This window comes from Ovis canadensis, chromosome 2 (genome assembly GCF_042477335.2).
Source record: "Ovis canadensis isolate MfBH-ARS-UI-01 breed Bighorn chromosome 2, ARS-UI_OviCan_v2, whole genome shotgun sequence".
Classification (NCBI taxonomy): domain Eukaryota; kingdom Metazoa; phylum Chordata; class Mammalia; order Artiodactyla; family Bovidae; genus Ovis; species Ovis canadensis.
Genome location: NC_091246.1, coordinates 10,326,746 through 10,354,383, shown reverse-complemented (window position 1 = coordinate 10,354,383; position 27,638 = coordinate 10,326,746). Strand labels below are relative to the sequence as shown.

The following is a 27,638-nucleotide window of genomic DNA, read 5'->3' as shown; positions in this document are numbered from 1 at the left end:
GTAAGAAACAACTGACTGGTTCAAGATTGAGAAAGGAGTATGACCGGGATGTCTGCCATCACTGTTTATTTAACCGATACGCCGAGCTCATCATGAGAAATGCTGGGCTGGATGAGTTACAAGCTGGAATCAAGATAGGCGGGAAGAACATCAACAACCTCAGATACGTGGATGATACCACTCTAATGGCAGAAAGCGAAGAGGAACTAAAGAACCTCTTGATGAGGGTGAAGGAGGAGAGTGAAAGAGCTGCCTTAAGGCTAAATATTAAAAAAAAAACTAAGATCATGGCATCCGGCTCCATTACTTCATGGCAAATAGAAGGGGAAAAGGTGGAAGCAATGACAGATTTCCTCTTCTTGGGCTCGAAAATCATTGTGGATGATGACTGCAGCCATGAAATCAGAAGACGATTGCTTCTTGGCAGGAAAGCGATGGCAAACCTAGATAGTGTGTTGAGAATCAGAGACATTACTCTGCCGACAAAGGTCTGTATAGTCAAGGCTGTGCTCTTCCCAGTGGTCACGTATGGTTGTGAGAGCTGGACCATAAAGAAGGCAGAATGCCAAAGAATTGATGCCTTCTAACTGGGGTGCTGGAGAAGACTCCTGAGAGTCCCTTGGACAGCAAGGAAATAAAACAAGTCATTTTTAAGGGAGATCAACTCTGAATATTCACTGGAAGGACTGATGCTGAAGCTAGTATTTTGGTTACCTAATGTGAACAGATGACTCATTGGAAAAGTCCTTGGTGCTGGGAAAGATCGAGGGCAGGAGAAGACGGTGTCAGAGGATGAGATGGCTGGACGGCATCACCAATACAATGAACATGAACTTGGGCAAACTCTGGGAGATGGTGAGGGACAGGGAGGCACGGTGTGCTGCAGTCCATGGCGTGGCAAAGAGTTGGACATGACTGGTTGACTGAGCAACAACAACAAGAATTGCTAGGTCAAATGGCAACCCTGTGTTTAACTGTTTGAGAAGCTATCAAACTCTCTTCCAGAGTGGTTGCACCATTTTACATTTCCATCAGCAAGGCTGAGGTTTTTGATTTCTCCACAATCTCACCAACACTTGCTATTGTCTGACTTTTTGATTCTAGCCATCCTAGTAGATGTGAAGTGGTATCTCATTATGGTCTTGACTTGCATTTCTCTGATGACCAGCGCTATTGAGCATCTGTCATATGCTTATGGGCTAATTATATATTTGTGAAAGTTTATTCAGATTATTTGCCCATTTAATTTAAAATTAACTTAAATAGCCAATTTCAGGACTGAAAGTGAAAGTCACTCAGTTGTGTCGGGCTCTTTGTGACCCTATGAACTATACAGTCCTTGGAATTCTCCAGGCTAGAGTACTGGAGTGGGTAGCCTTTCCCCTCTCCATGGGATCTTCCCAACACAGGGATCGAACTCAGGTCTCCCTCATTGCAGGCAAATTCTTTACCTGCTGAGCCACAGGGAAAGCCAATGAATACTGGAATGGGTAGCCTATCTCTTCTCTGGTGGATCTTTTGGACCCAGGAATCCAACTGGGGTCTCCTGCATTGTAGGCAAATTCTTTACCAACTGAGCTATGAGGGAAGCCCTGATTCCAGGACTATTTGTTTTTTATTAAGTTGCAAGGGCTCAGTGGTAAAGAGTCTGCCTGCCAAGCAGGAGATGTGGGTTCAATCCCTGGGTCACAAAGATCCCCTGGAGAAGGAAATGGCAACTCACTCCAGTATTCTTGCCTAGAAAATCTCATGGACAGAGAAGCCTGGCAGATTACAGTCTGTGGGGTCACAAAGAGTCAGACATGACTTGAGTGATTAAACACTACCACCAAGAATTCTTTGTATAGGCTGAATACTAGTCCCTTATCATATATTATTTACAAATTTTTTTCAATCTGTGGGTTTTTTGACTCACTTTCTTGATAGTTTTCTTTGAAGCACAAATGTTTTTCATTTTGATGAAGTCCAGTTAATCCATTTTACATTTTGTTGCTTGTACTTTTGGTGTCAAATCTCAGCATCTACTGTCATATCCAAGATCACAGGGATTTAACTCTGTTTCTTCTAAGAGTCTTATAGTTTTGACTGTTAGATTTTGGTCTTTGAGTTTGAGTTTAAAAAGTATTTTTTAGAGGAAGATTTTGAGTTAATTTTTGTATATGGTGTGAGGAAAGGATCCAACTTAATTCATGTGTATATGGTTTCCAGTTGTCTTGGGATCATTTGTTGAAAATGCCATTATATTGTCATTGGATGGTCTTGGCACCTATGTTGAAAATTAATTAACCGTACATGCATGAGTTTCTTTTCAGACTTTTAATTCTTTTCCATTGATCTGTCTGTCTATTCATTGGAAGGATGCTGGGAAAGATTGAAGGCAAAAGGAGAAAGGAGCAACAGAGGATGAGATGGTTAGATAGCATCACTGACTCAATGCACATGAATTTGAGCAAACTCTGGGAGACAGTGAAGGACGGAGGTGCCTGGTGTCCTGTAGTCCATGGGGTTGCACAGTCCAACATGATTTAGTGACTGAACAACAAAATTCTTATGCCAGTATCACACTATCTTGACTACTGTTGCTTTGTAGTAAGTTTTGAAATTGGGAAGTGTGAATCTTTCAACTTTTTTCTTCTTTTTCAAGATTATTTGAAATTATCTTAGATTTCCTGAGTTTCTATGTGAATTTTAGGCACAATATTTTATATAGAAAATATAAACCCAAGTTCATAAAAAGGTTTGATAAATATTTAAAGAGTATCTTCTTGAAAGGATACCAACTTATTAGCTTGCCTGGGATTCGGTCCAGGAGCTGAATGTGGTGAGTGGTCATGGAAGAGAACAGGTTGCCTTTCCTCCAGGGTGTCTGAGCCAGGAGCTGATAGGCAGTCTGGCCGTGTTTTGAGGGCTGCAGGGAACTGTGAACATTGGGTGGCACAAGACACAGCCCACCTCTCTTTAGAACTGTTATCCCCAAATGAACCTGCAGGATAGAAGTTGTGGGTAGCGGCTTTGCGAGTCGGCTCTAGAGGAAGTGACCGGAATCTTTGGTTCGCTAGAAGGACAAAGTCAGAAAGATGTGGTTCTGAAGGCAGAGTAGACTAAGGAATGTCATGAATCTACTGGGCATCTTCTTTGTTTTTCTGTGTTTGTTGTGCTAGTACCACGTTAGCCGGGACTTGTTGCTCTCCTTTCTCTGCCTCACATTAGAAACTACAGAGATAAAAAGTCCATTTTCCGTAGTGAGAATGAAGCTTGGGAACAGATGCCAGGAGGATGTTGTGTTGGGCAGTGAGAAGTCAGGCCCTGAACTGGAGGCCCGCAACATGGCCCTGCCAGCTGCCCCTGGCTCACCTTGCTGCCCTGGGCCCGCAGTAGTCCCTGGGCTTGGCTGGGAAACCCACTGACCATGTCTCAGGAGCTTGTCATTTGCTGGTCAGGGTCCTCAGCCTTTATAGGCTTTCCTGTCGATTGGAGACCATTTGCTTGAGAGCATTCAGAAACTCTCAGAGTTTCTGGCCTGTCAATAGCCCTTTGTTCTCTTTTCCAATTCTGCTTTTTATGTTCTTTTTCTTTCTTTTTTTTTGCCATGCCACACATGGCCTGTGGGATCTTAGTTCCCTGACCAGGGATCAAACCCTTGCCCCTGCAGTGGAAGCATGGAACCTTAACCTCTAGACCACCAGGGAAGCCCTCTATGTTCTTTTTTTTTTTTTTAAAACAAAACAAAATGAAACTCTTTATTATGAAATATAGCACACAGACAGAAAATTGTCCCTCCGAATGATGTGCAGTTCAGTGGTTTCTCATGAAGCAAACACTGTGTAACTTTCCCTGGGGTTAAAATTGCCAGAATCCAGAAGCCTTATATTTGATGTGTAGTTTTTTTTTTTTTTCATCATTCAGTTCAAAATATTTTCTAATTTTCAAGTAATTTCTTGTTGAATTCATTGGTTATTTGGAAGTATATTTCTTAATTTCTGTGTATTGGGGATTTTAGTAGTTTTTTGTCCAATGTATTTTGCATCCTGTTAGTCCTTTGATGGCCCAGTATAATGTCAATTTTTATAAATGTTCCTTTTGTGCTTGAAAAGATCTGTAGTAGATGGGTGTAGGGTTCTTTGTATATGTCAGGTTTAGGTCAAGTTCGCTGCTTTTGTTGTTCACATATTCTGTCTTTGCTGATTTTTTTCCCCATCAGTTACGAAGAGAAATGGGTTAAAATTCCTGTTATGACTGTAAATTTATCAATTTCTCATTTTAGTTCTGTCATTTTTTCCTTTATGTATTTTGAAGCAATAGTAAGAGCATACAAATTTAGAATTATTATCTTTCTGATGAGTTTAAACTCATATTATTATGATCTTCTTTTAAGTCTTCGCTTTATTTCTAGTGGAGATAAAGTCTACTTTTCCTGACGTTGACATAGATAGCTGGTCTTCTTTTGGTTAATAATTGCATATCTCTTTCCATCATGTTTCTTTAAATCTTTCTGTTTCTTTACATTTTAGGTGCAGTGTCTATTACAAATGGCAGGCACAGAAATGTTATTTTTTCCTTCGTAATACAGACCTGGAATGATCTCTTCCTTTAAAATGATCTTTATTTGCTTCTGTCAGGTGCTTGAGGTCACTAGCAATCTGGAATAACCTTAATTCAGTGTTAGGGACTGAGATTGCGTTGAGCTGCAGTCCTGTGCGGAACTGTGTTTAGCTGTGGTTTCGTTGCTGTTGTTGCTGTTCAGTCCCAAGTCATGTCCGACTCTTTGCAATCCCGTGAACTGCAGCATGGCAGTCTTCCCTGTCCTTTACCACCTCCCACAGTTTGCTCAAATTTATGTTCATTGAGTCAGTGATGCTATCTAACCATCTCATCCTCTGCCACCCAATTCTCCTCCTGCCCTCAATCTTTCCCAGCATCAGGGTCTTTCCATTGAGTAAACTCTTCACATCAGGTGGCCAAAGGATTGGAGCTTCAGCTTCAGCTTCTGCATCAGCCCTTCCAGTGAATATTCAGGGTTGATTTCCTTTAGGATTGACTGGTTTGATCTCCTTGCTGTCCAAGGGACTCTCAAGAGTCCTTGGATTAATATGGGATATTTCCAGATTGTGCAGTTTGGTGATAGTGAGTATGGTTTAAATCTATCAAAATTCTTTATTAAGAAAATCAAGGACCTCAAAAACTGAAAGTCTTCTTTATCCTCTGTCATACTATAGTGATTTATCTTAGAAGTGTATTTTCTTAACAGTTTTTAAAATTGAAAAATGGCTTGAGAATTGAGATCAAATTTATGTCATCCAACTGTGGAGGCAACATGAGTATGTATTAGTTATCTACTGTGTCATAACAAATGGTCCCACTAAGTGTTGGCTTAAAAAACCAAACATTTTTAATCTCACTGTTTCTGTGTGTCAGGAGTTTGGGGATGGCTTAGCCAGGTGGTTTTCTCTGAGAGTCTCTCACAGAGGTTGCAGTCAAGACGCTAGCTGACTTGTGCTGGCAGCGCAATCTGCTGCTGGAAGGAAAATCAGCTTGGGAAGCCACATTAATGTCAAATTTCACAGGAAGCAGAGAGTCCGATGAATGGGGTTGGATTGATCCATCAGAATTTTTATTCCGCCCCAGCAGCCCCCTGCTCACTGTTGTTTTGCCAGCGTGGACACATGCATGCTCAGTCACTCAGTCGTGGTACCATTAAATACCAGGGCCGCTTTTTCCAAATGGAACTCAAGATTCTCCCTCCTTAAAACAAGACGCTTGAAATTCTACAGGGCCACCTCCTAAGAGCTGGGTGGCTCCAATTCCTCAGCGCCACTGCAGCTACCATATCTCCCTTGGAGGGCAGGGAGTGAAATTGATGACATAACCCCCTCTGAGTGTTACCAATCGGCTCCATGCAGTCCCATCCTCTTTGTGTGTTTGTCCTGTTATCGTCCTCCTTCCTGTGGCTTTCAACGCATGGCAGTTCTTAAATGGGGAATTGATTTAGAGGTGAATAGAGTTTGGAGGTGACTGCTGTTCCACGCTAGCCAGACAAGTCCCTCAGATCTGTATTCTCTACATACCCCCGCATGGCATGAATTCCTTCTAGGACACAGTCTTGCTGAACCTTGCATCCAGCAGTGGTCTGCCACCTCCATCTTCTTCCTTCCTTATCTGGGCAGGTCTCTCCCTGATGGTGTCCTCAGAGTCAGAGCTCATCTTCCCACGGTCCTCTACTTAGTAAGATCTGCTGGATGAAATTTCTTTAGCCAGCTTCCATACCTTTATCCCCACAGTGTCCAATGAGCCTGAAACCCCCAGGTCCTGGACCAAACAGAATTTGGGTTTGTTGCCATCCCTGCCTGCGCTTTTGGAAGCTCACTCTCATCTAGTATTTTTCCTGCTGTGCGGGGCCTGTCTGGCCTCCATTCACCTCTGGATTCCTGCTCCCTGCTATGCTCCTGCAGGCTCTCTGGGTACCTGGCACCACCGCCCTTTGTAGACAGAGTTGGTGCCCACCTGTAGACCCACGGGAACTGAGGCCAGGCCTTTTCCAGTGCTCCTGAACACCCGATGAGGATGACTTCAGGTCCTCTAGCCTGAACTTCCTGCGCACTCACAGCCCACACCCTGCGCCAGGGGAGAAAGTGGGGATATTGTCAAGACCAGAGATTTGGGGGCTTGTGAGGGCCTTGATGAGCTGTTACCTAAACCCGCTGAAGGCCCCAGGGATTCAGCCTGACTTCCTCTCCTCCCGGTGTTTCATTTCTCTAGACATGGAGACGTTCTTGGAGCCTGCCCTCTTTTGGGCTTCCTTTTGGCTTCTAAGCAAAGGAAAAGCCTTGTCATGTGTCTGATGGCTCTCTCTGCTCCTGGACCCCAGGGTTTCATTGGCAAAGGCAAAGTACACAGAAGAGTGTTTTGTAAAACCAGTTCTGTGCACAGGAAAGGAGCTGGAGTTTGGGCATAGTTCTGGGCTCTAGCTCTGGCTTGACCTACCTTGGTCCCCTTGGCTCAGGGCAACTCACCTTCCATCTCTGGGTGAGACTGTTCTGGCTACCTAATGAGAAGGTTGGACAAGGTGATTTCAGGAGCCTCAGATGTTCAAGTTGGACCATAAAGAAGGCTGAGTACTGAAGACTTGGTGCTTTCAAACTGTGGTGCTGGAGAAGACTCTTGAGAGTCCCTTGGACTGCAAGGAGATCAAACCAGTTACTCCTAAAGGAAATCAACCCTGAATATTCTTTGGAAGGACTGATGCTGAAGCTGAAGCTCCAATACTTTGGCCACCTGATGCCAAGAACTGACTCATTGGAAGAGACCCTGATGCTGGGAAAGATTGAGGGCAGGAGGAGAAGGGGGCGACAGAGGATGAGATGGTTGGATGGCATCACCGACTCAGTGGGCATGAGTTTGAGCAAACTCTGGGGAGGGTGTGCCTGGTGTGCTGCAGTTCATGGTGTCTCAAAGAGTTGGACATGACTTAGCAACTGAACCACAGCAACAGACATTCGATGGATTGTGCTAAGGGGGAGGACAGAGAGGACGGGCATGGCTGAGGGAAGGCTCCCACACTTCATCGTACCCTCCTTCATCTGTGAGCCTGAGGATGGGCTGAAGTAGGGTTGTACTGCCCCTGGGGGCCTGGAGCCTGGGCTGCTGGGTTTGGTTTCTCTGTTGTAACAGGCTGTAGGCAACCTGGCCTTCCCTGAGGAGCCCTGTTTGCAGGCCCTGGAAGGGGAGCTGTGTGGAGCTGTGCAGACTCACCTGGTTTCTGAGTGGGTCTACACCCCAGGCCTGTCCTCTGCTCTGGCTCCACTCTTGCGCTTGCTCAGGCCCCTGTCCTTAGCCCCTGGGCTCTGAGTTCCCTGAGGGCAGGCGCTGTTCAGATCTGCCCTTCCTCCCTCAGGCCTTTGTGCAGAGGGCCAGCATAAGTTTATCAAATGGAATTAGTGACCCCTTGTGTTGGGAGATTTCTTGGTTCCGATTTCTAGGAGAGGGCTATTGGAAGGTGACAGGTGTTGGGCAGCACAGTGGTTCTAGTGGCCATGGGAAGCCTGATGTGTTTGGGCTCAGGTTGGCTTTGCACTGGTTCAGTTCAGTTCAGTTCAGTCGCTCAGTTGTGTCTGACTCTTTGCCACCCCATGGACTACAGAACACCTGCAGCCCTGCAGGCTTCCCTGTCCATCACCAACTCCCGGAGCTTACTCAAACTCATGTCCATGGAGTCAGTGATGCCATCCAACCATCTCATCCTCTGTCATTCCCTTCTCCTCCCACCTTCAATATTTCCCAGCATCAGGGTCTTTTCAAATGAGTCAGTTCTTTGCATCAGGTGGCCAAAGTAATGGAGTTTCAGCTTCAGCATCAGTCCTTCCCATGAATATTCAGGACTGACTTCCTTTAGGATGGACTGGTTGGATCTCCTTGCAGTCCAAGGGACTCTCAAGAGTCTTCTCCAACACCACAGTTCAAAAACATCAATTCTTCTGCACTCAGCTTTCTTTATAGTCCAACTCTCATATCCATACATGACCACTGGAAAAACCATAGACTTGACTACACGGACCTTTGTTGGCAAAGTAATGTCTCTGCTTTCTAATACTCTGTCTAGGTTGGTCAAAACTTTTCTTCCAAGGAGCAAGCGTCTTTTAATTTCATGGCTGAAGTCACCATCTGCAGTGATTTTGGAGCCTCAGAACATAAAGTCTGTCACTGTTTCCATTGTTTCCCCATCTATTTCCCATGAGGTAATGGGACCAGATGCCATGATCTTAGTTTTCTGGATGTTGAGCTTTAAGCCAACTTTTTCACTCTCCTCTTTCACTTTCATCAAGAGGCTCTTTAGTTCCTCTTCGCTTTCTGCCATAAGGGTGGTGTCATCTGCATATCTGAGGTTATTGATATTTCTCCCAGAAATCTTGATTCCAGCTTGTGTTTCACCCAGCCCGGCATTTCTCATGATGTACTCTGGATATAAGTTAAATAAGCAGGGTGACAATATACAGCCTTGATGTACTCCTTTTCCTATTTGGAACCAGTCTGTTGTTCCATGTTCAGTTCTAACTGTTGCTTCCTGACCTGCATACAGGTTTCTCAGGAGGCAGGTCAGGTGGTCTGGTATTCCCATCTCTTTCAGAATTTTCCACAGTTTGTTGTCATCCACACAGTCAAAGGCTGTGCAGAGTTTGCATTGGTAGAGTTTCAGAAAAAGAAAATGTGTTAAACACAGATGCCTTTGGGTTGATGAGATCCCATCCATGGCTTCTGGCCACATTTGTCTGTTGCCAACCTCCCTCTCCCACCCCATACTGGATCGGGCAGTTTCTGTAGGAGGTTTCTCAGCTCTAGGGAGCCCCAAAGTGGTAATTGCTCTGACCTTGAGCTAATAATACTGTGGATTCTCCTGGCGCCTTTCATCAAGGACCTCCTCACCCTCCAGCATTATCTGATTCCCACACAGCTCAGAGAGTGTGATAACCCCTATTATTATTCCACCCCACAGCCGAGGACACTGTGGCTCTGAGAGACAAGGGTCGTTGGGGCTGGAACTGGAACAGGCCTCCTGGGCTTCTGAGATCAGTGTCCTGGGCAGGAAAGCAGCAGAGATTTCGGATGGGTGAAGAGCTGGATCGGGGTTGGCTGGAGTCTAAATTGCTTGGGACTGTAGCTTAAACAGTCCAGAGTCTGAGAAGCAAGATCATAGTGGTTGGTGGACTGCTGCAGAGCTATAGATGCAGAGTTTCCCTCCTTTCTGTGCTCTGCCTGCCCTTCCTGCAGCCACCAACAAAATGTGAACCCCAGCCACCAGCCCACTTTCATGGGGCATGTCCAGAGATGAAGAGTTGGGATGATGAGGGATGTCTCATTGTGCCCTGAGGAATGGCGGAGAGACTTTAGACTTTGATCTAAAGAAGAGAGCCTAGAGACTGCAGAGTGAGGTCCAGTCAATGAAAGGTACCAAGAGACCACATTTAACTCTATAGAGATGGGGTATTGAACAGCCAGAATTATCTCAAAAAGGAAAGAGCTCTCATTTCAGGAAGTGAGCTCCCCATCCCTGGAGGTGATCAAGCAGAGGCAGATAACTGCTAAACAAGGTTGTCATGGATGGAGCAGATACAGGCTTTCTGATTGATGTACTGGTTCTCTGCAAGCCCTGTGTCCACGGGGTAGATGGAGTTCAGTGGCTTCTTGAGGTTCTAGGAGGAGTCTATTTGACTTGAGAGACGATTTTTTCCACATGTCATTGAGGACAAAGAGCGTGGTCCTCTCTCTGTCTCTCTGGAGAGCTGCTGGATGCCTATGAGGATGACCTGATGTTCTGTTTTTATATTGTGTTTTTAAAAATAAAAACTGTCAAAGCCACGGGAGAAACGCCACGCCGCCCCTCAATTCTTCGTCTGTATTCCAGCCCTTGTCCTTCGATTATCTTCATGTTTCCCCTCTCCTCCCCTTTCTTGCTTCCCCCTTTTCTCTCTTTCTCTTCTTTCCTCTTTAGTTTTTTAAAAAAATTTTACTGAAGTATATGTAGTTGAGTTACAGTGTTGTGTTGAATTGTCGTGTATAGCAAGGTGACTCAGTTTTGTGTATATATATTCTTTTTCACTAGGGTTTATCACAGGGTGTTGAATATAGTTCCCCGTGCTGCACAACAGAACCTTGCTGTTTATCTACCCTATATTTAACAGTTTGCCTCTGCTAGCCCTAGACTTCCATTCCTTCCCTCCCCTCCCTGCTCTCCTCCTTGGCAACCACAAGTCTGTTCTCCGTGTGTTTCCTCCTTAATTTATTTTTAATTATAGAAGTGCTATAGGTCATGGATATATTTGTATTGTTACAACAACTCCAGTAATGGGAGATTGAGATTCCTCTTGACTTCCCTCCCTCCAATTCCCAATCTATTCCCTAGAGGTGATCACTGGTTTTAATTTGACATCCTTTCAGAACACACACACACACACACACACACACACACACACAGACACAGACACCACACCAAACACAGAGAGATATATATTATGCGTATTGTTCCATGATTTGTTTTTTTCCACTAAAAAACTTGTCTCAGGACCTCCTGGCAGTCAAGTGGTTAAGACTTCATGCTTCCAATGCAGAGGGCATGGGTTCGACCCCCTGGTTGGAGAATTAAAATCCCATATGCCTCTTGGCATGGCCAAAAAAAAAATAATAATAATCTTGTCTCAATAATGTTCCTATTCCAGAATGCATAGCATTTTCCCCTTCTTTATATCGGCCCATACTATCCCACAGCACAATTATAATTGGTTCATTTAATGATTTTCATTGATGGGGTTTTTGAGTATTTTCAATTTTTTACAATGTTATAAGAGCCACTTGAGTTTTTGTCTATGATAGTTGCCTGGAAGTATAATTGCTAGGTTGAAATATAAGGATATTTATATTTAATAGATATTGTCAGAAATTACCCTCCATTTATACTTCCTCCAACAGGGCCTGAGGGTATCTGTTTTCCTTTGTCTTTACTGACATTTGACATTATCATCTCTTAGATTTCTTGCCAGGCAGGTTGAGGGAAGATGATATTTTATTGTGAATTTGCATGTCTCAGATCTCCACGAGCTCGAGCTTCTTTCTGTATGTTTATTGGCCGTTTTGTCATCTCTGAATCTCCAGTTAGCTGTCCTTTGCTTGTTTTTCTATTGCATTGTCTCATAAGTTTGTTTATGATACGTTTAATTGTAACAGACATTTAAAAAGTCTCATGGAGTCAAATTTATCTCTTTTCCCTGTGACCTCTACATTCTTGTGTCTTGCTTAAGAAGGCCTTCTCCTAACTAAGAAGCATGTTAAGAGACTCTTCAGTATGCTCTGGTCCAGGGCTTCTCAACCTTTAAAGTGCATGCAACTCCCTGGGGATCTTGTTAAACTGTAGACTCGAATTCAGTAGGCCTGGGCCAGGGCTTGAGATGCTGGATTTTTAAAAATCTGGTTTTGCTGGGTCTTAGTTGCAGCACACAGGATCCCAGCTGTGGCATGCAGAATCTTTAGTTGATTTGCAGCACGTGGGCTCTACTTCCCCAACCAAGGATCAAACCCGGGTGCACTGCACTGGAAGCAGTCTTAACTGCTGGACCACCTGGGAAGTCCTGAGATGTTGAGTTTTTAACTCCCATGCTTCATGAGATGCTTCTCACGCTTCCATGCTTCTCACGCTGCTGGTTCTTGGACCTCACTCTGAGTAGCAAATCTCTGTGCCAAGGTCAGAGAAAGTCTCCTCAGTGTTTCTTGAAGGAGGTCAGGATCCTGTGGAAGGACTGTGGGCAGTGGGACTGACTTTGAAAGATCTCTCTGCCCACAGCTGATCTCTTTCTGTTTGCTTTTCCCCCAACTCATTCATCCCATGTACCTGTATTGTTACTGCCTTCCCAGAACATAGCCTAGCTGTCTGCACAGCTGGAGAGCTTTGGCCCGTCCCTTAGTGTGGACTCCTGACTGAGGCCCACCCAGGGTCCTTAACTCTCAAATCGAGCCTTACTCTCATGCAGATGCAACAACTTTTCTGACTAACAGTGAGAGCTTGGCTACCTGGTAAGGTAGTGAGCTCCCCATCACCAGGGGAGCGTAAGATTAGGATGGAAAACCACCACTGGAGATATTGAGGTTGTGAGGAGGCTTAACTAGGTGGTTTCTGAGCTCCCTTTCAACCCCGAGACTATATGAAACTTTGAATCGCTTCACATGAACAAAAGCGCATACCTGTCAATGTCACTCCGTGTTTCACCTGGCAAGGAAACGAGGTGAAGTTGTTTCTCTTGCTGTTTCCTCAGGTCAGCTAAAGCTGTCCATTGATGCCCAGGCCCGGGTTCTGCTGCTCCACGGTGAGTATGGCTGTGTGCATCGGGGCTCACTGGGAAAGGGGTGGGCCACTTGACCTTCCGCGTGGAGCAGGAATGAGTGGAAGTGTTATGGTGGCCAAGGCTTCTTTCCCCTCTTTGTATAGTGTCCTGCCAAGTGGTCATAGGAAAAAACATGGGTATTCACTTGGGGCTCCTAGAGACCATCCCCGGTCCCGGCCCGGTGTGGAGTCCATGGCAGGCTGGAGCAGTCTTTGGCAACTCAGCATCCTCCTTGGCTCCACTGGAGTGGGGCCACAGAAGTGCTTCCCTCGCCTCCCCCTCTCCTGCTTTCCTCCTCTCTCTGCAGCTTTCTCATCTGTTCCTTCATTCACTGATGGCAGTGTGGCATCACAGCTAGCGTCACAGTGTAGGAACACAGGTAGAGCTCCGTCTTTGGAACCGTGTTTAGTCATGTCCAATTCTTTGCGACACTATGGACTATAGCCTGCCAGGCTCCTCCGTCCATGGGGATTCTCCAGGCAAGAATACTGGAGTGGATTGCCATGCCCTGCTCCAGAGGATCTTCCCAACCCGGGGATCAAACCCAGGTCTCCCGTGTTGTGGGTGGATTCTTTACCATCTGAGTCTCCAGGGAAGCCCCAGAATCCTGGAGCGGGTAGCCCATCCCTTCTCCAGGGGATCTTCACAACTGAAAAATTGAACAGGGATCCCCTGCATTGCAGGCAGATTTTTTTTACCAGCTGAGCTACCAGGGAAGCTTTTGGAACCAGACTGTGCTTAGTTGCTCAGTTGTGTCTGACTCTTTGTGACCCCACAGACTGTAGTCGGCCAGGCTCCTCTGTCCATGGGGATTCTCCCGGCAAGAATGCTGGAGTGGGTTGCCATGACCTGCTCCAGGGAATCTTCCTGACCCAGGGATCAAACTGCTTTTGGAACCAGACCGCTTGTGTCTGAGTCTTGGCTGTGATTCTTTTCCAGTGACCTTAAGCAAGCTCAGCTTCTCATCTGCTGGATGGTGATATTAGTACCTATCTTATGATAATAGTACCTATCTTATGGGCTGTGACAAGGATTAAAGGAGTCAATTTTAGTAAAGCACTTAGGACAGTACCCAGCATGTGGTTAACCCTATATGAGTGTTTGTTAAGTAATACAGAAAACCATAAATTCCCTGAATAGTGATTGAGCACGTCCCTGTGCCAGGGGCTGTGGACGCCGAGGAGAAGAGCCCACCTCTGGGTGGTGCTGGTAGGGTGGCTGGCAGACCTGGGCAGAGGGAGTAATGTCCGCACTCCGTCCTGAAGGAGGAAGGGGCCTGAGCCAGGAGGAGGGGAGCAGGCGGGCCAGGCACTCCACAAAGGGGGAGCCACAGGCGCCAAGGCCGGGGGTCAGAGAGGGCACGATGCACTAAAGACTGTCTAACATGCCTGTGGCACGGAGGGGTGTAGGGGTGAGCTGGGACCAGGTTGTGATGGTCTGATGTGCCGCCCAGAGGGTTCTATACTTTACCCACCAGTTATCCGTTTGTTCATCCTTCCACCCAGCACACAAGTAGTTACTGAGCTCCCGTCATGGCCCTACTCTTCTCTTTGGCCCAGCAGATCCTGCCTGTTTCTCCCACCTTCCTGGCTCTTGCTGTTCCAGGTACCCTCCACCCCCGTTCCATCCAGTTTTGTGCCCCCCTCACCCCTTGAATATATCGGGCTTGCTCGTGCCTCTGTCTTTGCGCCCGTGGTTCCTTGTTTCTGAGCCTACCTTCTGTTTGAACGCCTTTTGAAAAGTAAGTCTCCCTTCCTCTGATGTTGTAAGAAATGTGCCTGTCTTAATCTCATTAAGACTCAGGAAGGAAGGCTCATTTTGCCTCGCTTTTCCCTCCCAGGAGCCGCCCCCGACCCACCTGCAGGGCTGTTGCTTCTGCTCTGTGTCCTCATCCCAGTTATGCTGTATGCCCGGTGTGTCCGGGCACAGCAGGCTTCTGCAGCAGACGGGAGTGTAGTGAGAGTGAGACCAGATCGGCTTCCCCTCCACGGGGGGCCAGGGAAACCCAGGGCTTCAGTAGCAACCACACCCACAGGAAGGGTACACGCAGGAACAGAAACTAGGATGCCAGGCAGGATGGACCAGCAGGCGCCGGGGGTCCTCTGGTCCTGGCCTTGGGGGCACCACGGTGCAGTTCCCAAGGACCGGTGGAGGGGGGCGCTTTGCCTGCCAGAGCCTGCTCCAGCTGAGCAGTCTTTGCCCAGTGTGTCTTGGCCTCCCCCAGGCCATTTGTCCCACACAGTTTGCTTTTGCTTCGCCCCAGTCTCAGGCCCTTCATCGCTTCCAGCCCGTCCCCCTCTCTCCTTTGGCTCCCCAGGCCTCATGCCTCAGACTACAGGGGCTCCGTCTGAGCCAAGGCCTAGGGCTCAATCAAAACCAAACAGAAAAGAAAAGAGAAAAGAGGTTCAGCTTCTGTCAGGTCTACCGTCTGATTTCTACAGGCCTCAGACAAACGAGCCACACTGGCATTCATGGCACCTATCCCTTGCCTTTATAATGCCTTGCAGCACCTCCCCCCGCACCTATCCCTTGCCTTTGTCTCTCCTTGTTTTCTTTAGCAAATCTTTTTGAGCGGTTACTTTGCCAGTAACTCTAGTTACAGTAACTCTAGTAACTCTTACTCTACCTAAGCACCTTAGCAGATCATGAGCACATGATCTCATTTAATCTGGCCACTACTATGTGTGGAGAAGGGGGTGACAGAATGAGATGTTTGGATAGTATCATCGAATCAATGGACATGAGTTTGAGCAAACCCCGGGAGATAGTGAGGGACAGGGAAGCCTGGCGTGCTACAGTCCATGGGGTTGCAAAGAGTTGGACACAACTTAGCGACTGCACAGCAACAAGCATGTGAAGTGGATATTAGTATCAGCCCATTGTTATCACTGACCCATTAAAAAAAGGGCAAATTCAGTCTGCTGGGTGAAGCAGCTTACTCACATGGCTAGTAAGTGACAGGCTAAGTTTTCCAGCTTGGCGCCTCCATCCCAGGAGGTAGTCTTGTGGGATAGCACTGGACTGGGAGTCTAGAGGTGGGGATCTAAACCCAGCTTTGTCATTCCCATTGCTCTGTGACTGGGCAATTTTCTTGCTGCCTCATAGCCTCATGTTTGCCATTAAATGAGGGCTTGGACTCTATAAACTTTACATTCTCTTCTGGGAAGTCAGGGAATTGAATCCTATAGCGTCTCAGCAAAGGTGCTGCCTGAGTGTTGGAGATGGTGGGAGTGGGCAGGACCAGAGAGGGGTTAATATCCAATGGTCATTATGCAAAGTAAGAGCCTGGTAATGATTTTTCCCACCCCCTACCCCATTTTTATTCTCTGTTTAGTCATAGAAGGCAAAGGCCTGATGAGCAAGGAACCTGGCGTCTGTGATTCCTACGTGAAGGTATATGATGAGCAGGATGTCGGGGTGGGCATGAATGGGGTGGGGGTTGGTGAGGGACCACACTGAGTTCGAAGGTCCCAGCATATCTGTGCAACTGGGGCCATTCAGCGTGGCAGCTACAGTTCCATCATTTGGTCAGTAGGCATTTATTAGGCCTAGCGAGGGGCCCTGAGCTAAGAGAGACCAGCTTCCTGCAAGGACTGGAACCTTATGGGTGAGCTTGTGCCTCACTACGTAGGTGCGCACCTTAGCCTGTGGATAGTGGAAATCCAGAGGTGATCCAAAACCTTCTCATGAAAAGCAATGTCTTCACCCTTCTCCTCCCCCAAACCAGAGGCAGGATGGCAGTTTGGGTGGTGGGGTGGAGAGAGGATCTCTGAGGGCTGGAAGGTCCTTCTGAACAGAGACCTTACAGTGAAAACAGAGACACCGCAGGGGTGGGGGTGGGTGGAGGCCACTTCCAGCTGGAGCCAAAGGCCAGGCACCTCCCAAAGCATGATGGTCAAGTGTCAGGCACACCACTCTGCCTTCTTCCCGCAGCCCCCAGGCTGGTAAGAGGCCAATTCAGGAGCAGGGTGGGAACCCGAAGCAGGTGGCGAATGACATGAGGATCGGAGTGTGGATGCGGTGGCGGGGCGGGGGGGGGGGTCTTGGTGGATGCTGACCTGGAGCCTCCTGGGAAGGGGGCACCTGGCAGCTGCTGGGGACTAAGATGACAAGAGGCTATGTGCTTTGAGGGGAAACCTCTCTGCTTGGAGGAAGAGCAGAGGTCGTCAGGTTGTACCCCATCTCTGCCTGGGCCTGGGGCTGCCTCCTTGGTAACCACCCCAAGAGGCCCTGTCCTAGCATCTGACTATAGTGCCTCCGGCCCAGGGCTCCTCTTTCTTTCCCGGCATCTGGAGGATTCCACTCTGCCCTCTACAGAGGCTGGTTTGAAGGGTGCTGGAGAAGACTAACTTGGAGATACACAGAGTCTGCCATCAGGCTTAGGTGATTATGTGGCTCTGACATCCTCTAACCCTTACTTTTCTCCAATTCAAGATTTCTTTGATCCCTGAGGATAATCGACTATGCTGCCAGAAGACACAGACTGTTCCGGACTGCAGAGATCCCATCTTCCATGAGCACTTCTTCTTGTAAGAGTCTGGTGTGGCTGGGTCCTCGAGAGGAGAGGCAAGGAGTGTTTAGGTGAAACAACTCTGTCTGCCAACTCTAGAACCAGATCTAAGCAGAAAAACAGTGACTTCTAAAGGATGTCTTTGTTTTCTCATTCACTTGTATCCTCGCATCCCTGGCACCTGGCCCGGCAGCGAGGTCCACAGTGATAAGGTATCACGTGGCTGCTTCTCAGAACTAAAACGCCCAGCCTGAGGCTGGTAGCCCCTGAAAAAAGAAGGCAATTTCCCACTGTGCCTCGGACCAAACTTTCTCCTTTAGCAGGAGGAATTTTCCAAGCTGAGGGCTGTTTTGCTTCCCCACCCGTCCCTCCCCAACTTGCTAACCTCTCTGAACCTTGGCTTCCTTATTTGTAAAATGGGGCTAATAATAGTACGGAGCTCAGAGAGAGCGAAGGTGTAAATGAGACAGTGTTACACAGTGTCTGGTGGTGTAATTATTATTATTTCTTTCCCTCCTCCCTGAACTCTGGGGCCAATGGAAAGGCAATGGACATTTTGTATTTTCTTATTAGTGAAGATTAATCATATTTTGTTATTTTCCTTACTACACCAGGTAATTTTGCTTATGGTAGAAAAATAGAAAAGGTCGGTACACAGAAAGAAGAGAGAAAGTACTTCTAGGCCTGCTACTCACTGAAATGTTTTGTGGCATTTCTTTTCAGGTCTTTGAATTTGTGTGGGCATGTGTTTACAAAGATGGAATTGTTGTATCATATCATGTTGTAACCTCCTTTTCATCCTTAACAATGTAATGTAAACTCTTTCATGAATATAAATATGCACACCCCACTCTATTTGGGCTCTAGTTTGTTTAACCGGCTCCTTATGATTGGATGTTCAGGTTATTTCCAAGAGTTGCCTTTATGAGGGACTGTGTGGGTCTGGACCAGAGCTTGGCTCTGCTAACACTCTGTGTGGTTTGCTTTGCAGTCCTGTCCAAGAGGAAGACGAACAGAAGCGCCTCCTGGTCACTGTGTGGAACAGGGCAGGTGACTCCAGGTGAGGGGAACTGCTGAGCTGAGGGGAGACCTGCTCTGGGCTTGTGGGTGGCAGCTAGGCAGCTAGCATATAGTGGGGGCTCAGGTAGCGCTTGGATGAATGAATGGTAAGTGGTTAAATGAGAGGCCGCCACCCCCGTGAGTTCCTGTCACTCCAGGTGATGCCACCTGGATCATGTTAGCAAGGTGCATTTACTGAGACCTTGGGGTCAACAGGACACTGTCTTGGCCACTGAAATGCCAGCCAGCCTACGTGTGGCTTCTGTTCCCAAGCCACCTACTTTCAGGAGGGGATAACAGGCTCTGCGTGGAGACAAACGATAGTCACAGCACGCACAGGCTCAGCCCCACGGGAGTAGAAGGTCCATGAAACACAGGCCCATTTCTCTCTTAGTCACCACTGTACCCAGTGCCTAGCACGTAGATATCTGGTGATTATTGAGTGAATGAATACAGAAATGCAGTGAGTACTAGGATAGTAAGTATGGGACGAAGGAGAGTTCGTTATGGGCTGAGGCGACCAAGGAAGGCTTCATGCAAAAAGTGGGATCTTCAACTCGGGGTGGAGCGCAAGAATGAGACAAGGAAAGTAGTAGATTGGAAAGGGCGTGGCAGGCAGGGGCACAGCACTAGCTCAGGCAGGGAGGCAGGAGCATGCTCAGTGGGCTCAGGCTGTCACGAGGAGGCCAGGAGCTGCAGAGCTGTGTGTAGGAGGATCCACACAGGTCAGTCTTTCAGGCAGCCCAGGACCCAGGAGGTGGATGTGGTCATGAATCATGGCGGCCAGTACAGAGCAGAGCGGGACTGCTGGGTGGTGAGGGTGAGAATTGGCTGCTGAGGGAAGGGAAGAGAGTGAGAGCACTTGACTGTGTGGCCCACTGTGAGCAGCTGGTGCATTGCAAGAAATCTGGGAGACTCTGTGGCCAGTAACATCCATCCAGCAGTCATAGAACTGAAAATGGTGACTGACAAGGGGCCCAGGTGAATGAAAATCGACTCAACTCACCAGGTTAGACCCAGAGAATATTTGGGGGCTCAGTGCTTTTTGGTACCCTAAATTTGATAGCCAGTATAACTTTTCAAGTTGAGCCTTCCTCAACCGGCATTGACGCTTTTGAACTGTGGTGCTAGAGAAGAAGATTCTTGAGAGTCCCTTGGAGAACAAGATGCAACCTAAGTCAGTCCTAAAGGAAATCAGCCCTGAATATTAATTGGAAGGACTGATGCTAAAGCTGAAGTTTCAATACTTTGGCCACCTGATTCAAAGAGCCAACTCATTGGAAAAGACCCTGATGCTGGGGAAGACTGAGGGCAGGAGGAGAAGGGAGTGACAGAGGATGAGATGGTTGGATGGCATCACTGGCTCAGTGGACATGGGTTTGAGAAAACTCTTGGAGATAGTGAAGGACAGGGAAGCCTGGTGTGCTGCAGCCCATGGGGTCACAAAGAATTGGACATGACTGAGTGCTGAACGACAGCCTGCATAGTGAAAGACTTGTCCTTCAGCAGAGTATCCACTTGTTATTATGGACTGGTGCTCATGGCGCTGTAATCTCATTCACTGAGCTGCCATTTCATGGCCACCCACGTGGCAACTCTGTTGCAGGTGCTGGGGACACATGGGGTCAGTCAGAGACTATCCTGCTTAGGAGAGGACCTCTGGGACAGGACTTCCCTGGTGGCTCAGATGGTAAAGCGTCTGTCTACAATGCGGGAGACCTGGGTTGGGGAGATCCCTTGGAGAAGGAAATGGCAACCCACTCCAGTACTATTGCCTGGAAAATCCCATAGACAGAGGAGCCTGGTAGACTATAGTCCATGGGGGTCGCAAAGAGTTGGACACGACTGAGCGACTTCACTTTCACTTTAGCCACAAGCCAGGGGTTAACAGTGCCTTATCTCATTTAGTTCTTAAGACAGCTCTAAGGAAAGTACCATGTTTGTTTTTAAGTTTTCAGAAAAGGAAACTGAAGCTGAGAAAGGGAGTAACTTGCCTAAGGTCACATAGCAGTGAACAGTAGAGGCAAGATGGAAACCCAGGTATTTAGACCCTGGAGTCTTCAGTCTCAGCGGGTAGAGTACAGAGGACAGGGCCAGCATGGGGCGGGATTTGCAAACTTGGTGTTGCTGGAGGGTCGATTACAAAAGTAGGGATTGGCTGGAGATAAGATGAAGAGGATAGTGTAAACTAAACAGATGAGTCTATAGGTTTTCTTTGGAGTCTGAGTTTCTCCAAAGGGTCAGTAGTTCTCAATCCTGGCAATGCATCAGAATTATTGGGGATGCTTGTGGGGAACCTTGGTTCCCAGGTAACACATCAGATTGATAAAGTCCAGATTTTCTAGGGCAGGGCCAAGGAATCTGCATTTACACAAGTTCTCAGGGCGAACCTCATGCAGCCAGTTTGGTGTTTGAGAATCTGGTGATGGGGCGATACTGAAGGGTGCTGAGCAGAGGAATGACAGGGGTGTATTTAGCTCTATCACTCTGGTAAGTCTTGGGAAGGCTGGGGAGGAGCTGGGAGAGTCTTGTGGTGATCTGTGAGAGAGATGATTTAGGGATAGAGGGGCGGGAAACAGACTCAAATGCATTTAGCAGCCTAAACCAATAGTGCTTACTGGTGATTTGGCTGTGAGCGCAGAGGGAGAAGCCAAGGATGGCTCGTGGGTGGCCAGCGATGTCTCTAGAGAAGTCAAAATGCACTGGAGGGGAAGGGAGAGCAGCTTTGGATAGGGCGGGTTGGAGGTGCCTGGAGGGCAACCAGCTGAGAGCTGACCTGGAGCGCAGCGGAGAGAGAGGTCTGTGGAGATATGGGAGCCGTGGCTGCCAAGGTGAGGGGGTAAATTTCGAGCAGCTGAGAGCACCCAGGAAGACAGTCGGTACCCAGGAGCATCAGAATCCTGTCTTAAAGGGATGGACACAGGAAGGGAAGGCCCTGAAGGAACCAGGAGCCGAGTGTGACGACTCGGTTCAGTCATGTCCGACTCTTTGTGACCGCATGGACCATAGTCCACCAGGCTCCTCTGTCCTTGGGATTCTCCAGGCAAGAATACCAGAGTGGGTTGCTGTACCCTCCTCCAGGGGATCTTTCCGACCCAGAGATCGAACTCGCGTCTCTTATGTCTCCTGCATTGGCAGCTGAGTTCTTTACCACTAGTGCCTGGTGGGCCGCTGCCCATAGGGTCGCACAGAGTCGGACACGACTGAAGTGACTTAACATGCATGAATGCATTGGAGAAGGAAATGGCAACCCAGTCCAGTGTTCTTGCCTGGAGAATCCCAGGGACGGTGGAGCCTGGTGGGCTGCCGTCTATGGGGTCGCACAGAGTCGGACACGACTGAAGCGACTTAGCAGCAGCAGCAGTGCCATCTGGGAAGCAGACAGAGGAGGGGTGGCAGACAAACAGAAGGTGCCTGGTGAGCCCAGTGGGCAGAGGCAAGGAGGTGCCTGGTGAGCCCAGTGGGCAGAGGCGAGGAGTGGAGCGGGTGCCGGAGGCAGACACCAAATGTGGGAGTCGCCGTTTCCCCTGCTCTGGCTGCGCCCCTGAGAGAGTAGAGCGAGCCGGCGGCGCCGGCTGGAGAAGTGGCCGCAATGGACTTGTCGGTTTTTGGAAAAGAGAGTGAGGCCGGGGAAAGTGAGTCAGCACCCAGGGAGGCAGCGTGACAGAGGCAGTGTCTGCACTTGTTGCCTATTTTGGGAAAGTGAGATTCCTTATTAAACAAAACACAGTCAAGCTTGTGGTCACAGTCCCAACCCAAAGCTCAGAGAGGGACAGAGCAGGCGCAGACAGGCCTGCTTTCCGAACAGATGGCCCTGCCCGAGGTGCCAGCACCACAGTGCCCGGCTCGGCGGGTGGGAGGCATGGTTATCGATCCATCTCTGAATGAGAAGGCCTCTGAGCTGCGGGAGACAGGCAGAGCCATTGCCGTAAACCCCTGCCCTGCTGAACTCTCAGATCAAAACTGTGTGTCTCTAAGGGACGGACATTCAACTTAACAGCGTGAAGGACAATTGCAGAAGGAAGGGAGCAAACATTTATGAACCCTTCTCTGTGCCAAGTGCTTTATATACGTTATCTCATTTAATGCTCACAACGACCCTGAGAGGTAGGAATTTTGTCTGTCTCTTCAGAGATGAGGAAACCGAGATTTACTAAGGCCAAGGAACTTGCCCAAGGTGATCTCATTGGTCATGTTTATCAAGCACTGCGTGTCCACCAAGTGTGCGGACCTTAAGCATATTTAATCATTATCTGTTGTGTGGACACAGTATCCTCACGGTACCATACAAGGTAGGCATTATTAATGTTTCTCTTTTACAGGCACAGAGAGGTTAAGTAACTTGCCCAAGGTAACACAGCCAGCATGTGGTGAAAACAAGACACAAATCCAGGTAGCCTGGCATCAAATCACATGATATAGTACACTTGACTGGCTCACACAGGTGGTAAAAAGCTCCAAAGCCAAACCTTTTCTGTATCGGTGTGCTTATGCCTCAGGCCACCTCTCATAGCATTTTTAATACAGTGTTATGTCAGTCATCCAGCTGAATATGTGGCAGTTACATTTTAAGACTGATAGGAGATGGAAGGAGGGGGCATCTGTTTTATGAATTCTCGCGATACTTCCAGGAACTGCAGTAAGCACGTAGTGGAGAAACAAGGCGGTCCAGTGCCGGGAGGGGCAGGCTGATTTCAGCTCCTGTGGTGAACGCGGTGGGAGCTGAGGAGAACCAGGCCTCAGGGCAGCAGATTCTGGCGTAGCTCCTCCTCGCTGTGAGACCGTGGACAGGTCACTTCCCGGCTCTGGGCCCCAGTTTCCTCACCTGTAAAATGCAGTGATCTCAAAGGTTTCTTTCGACTTGGGGTTCTGTGAGTTTTTAAGAAATTATAGACATTTTCAAACATATGCAAAGTTAGAAAATATATAATAAGCCCTCACATACTTGGAGCCCAGCTTCATCAATGATCAATATGTGACTGATTTTACTTCATTTATGCCCTCACCCGCTGTCTCTTCCTCCAGTGGATTATTTTAAAGCAAATCATCTCATCTGAGCTATAGATCTCTCTGAAAGATGACTTAAAAAACAGAACAGCCACAATGCCGTTATCACATTTAAAAATCAACAATAACTCCTTAATATCACTGACTATGGCACTGAACGGCTTAAAAGTTTTGTTCAGTGATGTGGAAAAAGCCAAGCTGACGCCTCTGGTGTCAATCATGGTGTTTTCAGAACTTGTGGTAAGAGAACAGTCTTAGAATTGTACTGTTAGGCACCAAGTTAAAAAAACCACAACAACCTAAAACACACACACACATGTTTGAAGAACATAAGCTTTTATGCTGATAGTAATTACCGATGGAAAGGCTGTGTGTTGCACACTATCTTTGTACCCTCTGCTCTTTCAACTACTTTATAAACCATGCCAGTGCCAAGTACAGCACTGTAAACAGAGATGGGGAGAGATCAGGGAAAGAGAAGATGAATGGGAAAATGTGGGTGCAGTTTTTAAGTCATCAAATTCAAAGTAAATTGAGATTAAATGGGATAAGCCTGTAACAGAAATAGTTCAAGTCCCCTGACAGAGAAAAGTAAAGTGCATTCCCTTAAAAAAATGCATTTTCTTTTTGTTAGCGGGGCTCCTACTGTGTGCTCAAAAATAAACTGAGCTGAATATAGCCATCTCTCCGTATCCACTGGGGATTAGTTCCAGGACCCCCGTGGATACTGAACTCCATGGATGCTCAAGTCCCTTCTGTAAAGTGGTGGAGTACAGTTGGTCCTCCATACCCATGGGTTCCTCATCCTTGCATATGGAGGACTGGCAGTACTATTGCCCATGAATGCTCCATGAAGCCTTCCCTCTGAGCCTTTGTACCGGCTGTTCCCTTTGCCTGAAATGCTCTTCCTTTCCCTCTCTCTGGCTTAACTCCTTAGGCCTTCTTTGAACATCTCAGTTCTAAACCGCTTCTTGCCGCTCTGAGCATTCAGCATTTATTGCCTGCACTGCTCATCTGTCAATCTCACCCTGTCTAGTGACATCCCTTGTATTGCTGCCTTGAACTGCTGTTTAAATTCCTGAGTGTTTGTCTTGTTTCCTTAATGCTGGGGCTCCTTGCCCAGTGCCTGCCAACATGGGAATGATGGATTCATCCATTTGTCAAAACTTCACCAAGTTCAGGGTTCAGCTTTCAAAAGTACCCAAGTCTTGGCCCCTGAGACTCTGTGCCCAGCGAAATTTCAGGCGATCACCAGTTTCCAAGTTTATTGCCTGACCAGTAGATTGCCATGTATTCAGGTTGTGCGTAAAAGAAGTCTTTCTTCTTCCAAAGGTTTTTAAAAACAGGCTTCAGGAGCAGCTAATTGAAGAACACTTAGAGGTTCCTGTTTATGGACATTGATTGTGACAATTTGCTGGGCTTGAAGTATCACGAAATCATTGGAGGCCCCTTCGCAGGAAACAAAGCTCATGGGAGGCTATCAACCATTTAGCATTCTCTGAGCACCAGGGGATGAAAACTCCACTTACTGAAGAGCAGGAAGAGGCAGCCTTTATTACAGTTAAAGCAGCGTGCCTGGGAGATTTAGACAGTTACGGCCGTACCCAGCGTGAAAGGAAAATGTACAGCAAGGCAGTGTGGGCACCTGGATACCAGCTGGGTTGCTCTTGAATGTGTTGACAAACAAAATGAAATCCATGATGAGGACTTTGGCAAAGTCTTGACAAGGCTTTTCTGGAGCAGCAGCTCGGGTCAGTGGCTGCCACTCATGCTGGTCACTGCGGCTGCCCCTCCATTCCTGCCGACTTGGCCACGCGCCAGGAGGGAGGAGGGTTTGTTTTTGGTGGTGGGTTGGGGGGCGGGGAGCGGTGGATGTGGACGGGTGGCTTTAATGGAGTGACTGCACTGTCCTCTAGGGGGAGATGATTAATCTGGCCTGGTGAGCTGGGAGGGGGCTGGCAAGGAGGAGGGAGCACGCGCAGGCCAGGCTGCAGGAAAGGGGGGCAGGAAGAGAGCTCGGGGAGTGAGGAGTAGCAGAATGAGAGCAGCTGCTGAGACAGGGCCCGTGCAGAGTGTGCCTCTTCAGGGAGGGGCGCCGGGTCTGAGGATCAGTGCCTCCCTGCCCCTCACTCGGCTTGGCTATCTGCGAGAAACCATTTTGTTTACTTTCGGGTGGTAGGCCGCTGCCACCCTTTCTGGAGGATCTAAACAACGTGTGTTTGTAAAGACGTTGTAGACCTCTGGTGCTCACTGGGGCAGGCATAGGTAGGTGCCCTGTAGGATCCCCTGGACGGCTTTCTCCAGACCCCTGTGTCCAGAACCCACCTTGAACCTTCTGGGTCTGGAGCCTGGGAGCAGGCTCTGGGGCACAAGACTCAGACAGGCTCTTCAGGGGGTTCAGTGGACTGGCGCAGGCCCCCCGTGGCCCAGTCTTCAGGGAGGCTCATCTCCAGGGAGTTAGTTCGTTCCAGGCAGTTCATTCCATCCTCGGCTTTGAAATTGCACCTTCCCCAGAACATGCTGACTCCTTCATCCATGTGGATCCCTCAGATATTGAAGTTAACCGTCAAGGTTCCGCTCCAGTCTTTTTATTTTTATTTTTTAATATTTGTCTATTTATTTGGCTGCGTTGAGTTGTAATGGCAGCTTGTGGGATCTTCATTGCATCATGTGGGATCTCTCGTTGCAGAGCACAGATTCTCTAGTCTGTGCCGCATGGGCTTCGGAGCGTGCAGGCTTTGGTAGTTGCAGTATGTGGGCTCTCTAGTTGCAGTGCGCTGGCTTAGTTGCTCTGTGGCAGTGGGATCTTAGTTCCGCCTCTCTTGCACTGCAAGGCAAGATCTTAACTGCTGGACCATCAGAGAAGTCCCTTCTGCTCCAGTCTTAATACCTGTGTTGTTTCTCGATTAACAGCTGTTAATATTAAGCCAGTCTCTGAAGGGAACTGACTTGGAGTTCCCAAGATGACTTGGGAACTGACTTGTGCGAAGAGAGAAGAAAGAGGTGGGAAAAAAAGCGACTCTAGTGTTAGGCTAGAGAAAGATGTGGTAGGATAGAACACTTTCAAATACATTTATACTGTTTTTGTTTTTTTTTTCTGATTCTGAAAGAAGCGCTTATTCCCTATGAAAATTTAAAAATGCTAAAAAAACTCAAAGGAGAAAAGAAAACCCTTTCTTATCCCACCTACCAGGTACAACTATTGTTAATATTTTGGTGGGCATCTTTCTCATTAATCTACGGATTTGTAAACTTGCTTTTTTCTCGTAATAGCAGGATTATATTTGCATTTCAGTAATGTTCATCTGTACTGCCATTCTTGGGCTTTCTTGGTGGTTCAGTTGGTGATGGATCTGTCTGCAACGTGGGAGACCTGGGTTTGATCCCTGGGTTGGGAAGATTCCCTGGAGGAGGGCACGGCAACCCATTCCAATATTTTTGCCTGGAGAATCCCTAAAGACAGAGGAGCCTGGCGGGCTGCAGTCCATGGGATCAGAAAGAGTCGGCCATGACCGAGCAACTAAGCACACAGCACATACTGTCATTATTGAAAGCTGCCAAGTATCAATCTGTCCCTGGTTGTCAGACATTGGAACTCAGTGATGAACATTTTTCAGGAATTTTGAATTACTCTTAGTCAAGTAGGATCCAACTGAACTCAAGCCTGTCGACACAGCATGACATTCCCACGAGTCCTGACCTTGGCTCATGTCTATTTGCCCAGCTGGCAGTCAAGTCAGGTTGGTATTGGGAACTTCTGTGTGTCAGGTTGATTTGAACCTTGATTTAAAACTGTCTAAGCCCTAACCAGCTCCTGTCTGGACCCAAGACAAAGCTTCTTGAGCTTTAGGTCTCATCACTTTTCTCCTGAATTCAGAATCACCAGCTGATGTGAGAGCTGAAATTCCCTGTGGGGACCAGCTCTTTAGACCTATATACAACACCAGAACAAAAACCTCCAAGGTAGCTCTGAGCTTCTCTAATGGGTTTCCCATGGGGCTCAACTACTGTAAGTCCTGTGACCTTAGGAAAGGGATCAACTCAGCCTCAGTTTTTTCCTTTGTGAAATGGAGAGAATAGCTCCACTCCAGCCTAACTCACAGAGTTGGAAAGATCAAATGAAATGATGCAGGTAAAAGTGCTTTGCAAACCGCAGTTGACCAGGCAAACCTACGTTACACTTGACAGTTGGCCTCTTG

The 27,638-nt window shown here is 47.8% G+C and overlaps 1 protein-coding gene across 9 annotated transcripts in view; it reads left to right on the top strand.

Annotated features, from left to right (window-relative positions):
* RGS3 (regulator of G protein signaling 3) overlaps positions 1-27,638 on the top strand; it is a 138,436-nt gene that overhangs the window by 6,810 nt on the left and 103,988 nt on the right. For all 9 annotated transcript variants that reach the window (XR_011254196.1, XR_011254197.1, XM_069575359.1 and 6 more), the window contains exons 2-5: positions 12,795-12,845; positions 16,198-16,256; positions 17,298-17,392; positions 18,365-18,433. Coding sequence is in view for 7 of the 9 variants with exons in the window: in XM_069575359.1 (XP_069431460.1) it covers positions 12,795-12,845; positions 16,198-16,256; positions 17,298-17,392; positions 18,365-18,433 (274 nt within the window). In the remaining 2 variants the exon portion in view is untranslated. The remainder of the gene's footprint in view (positions 1-12,794; positions 12,846-16,197; positions 16,257-17,297; positions 17,393-18,364; positions 18,434-27,638) is intronic.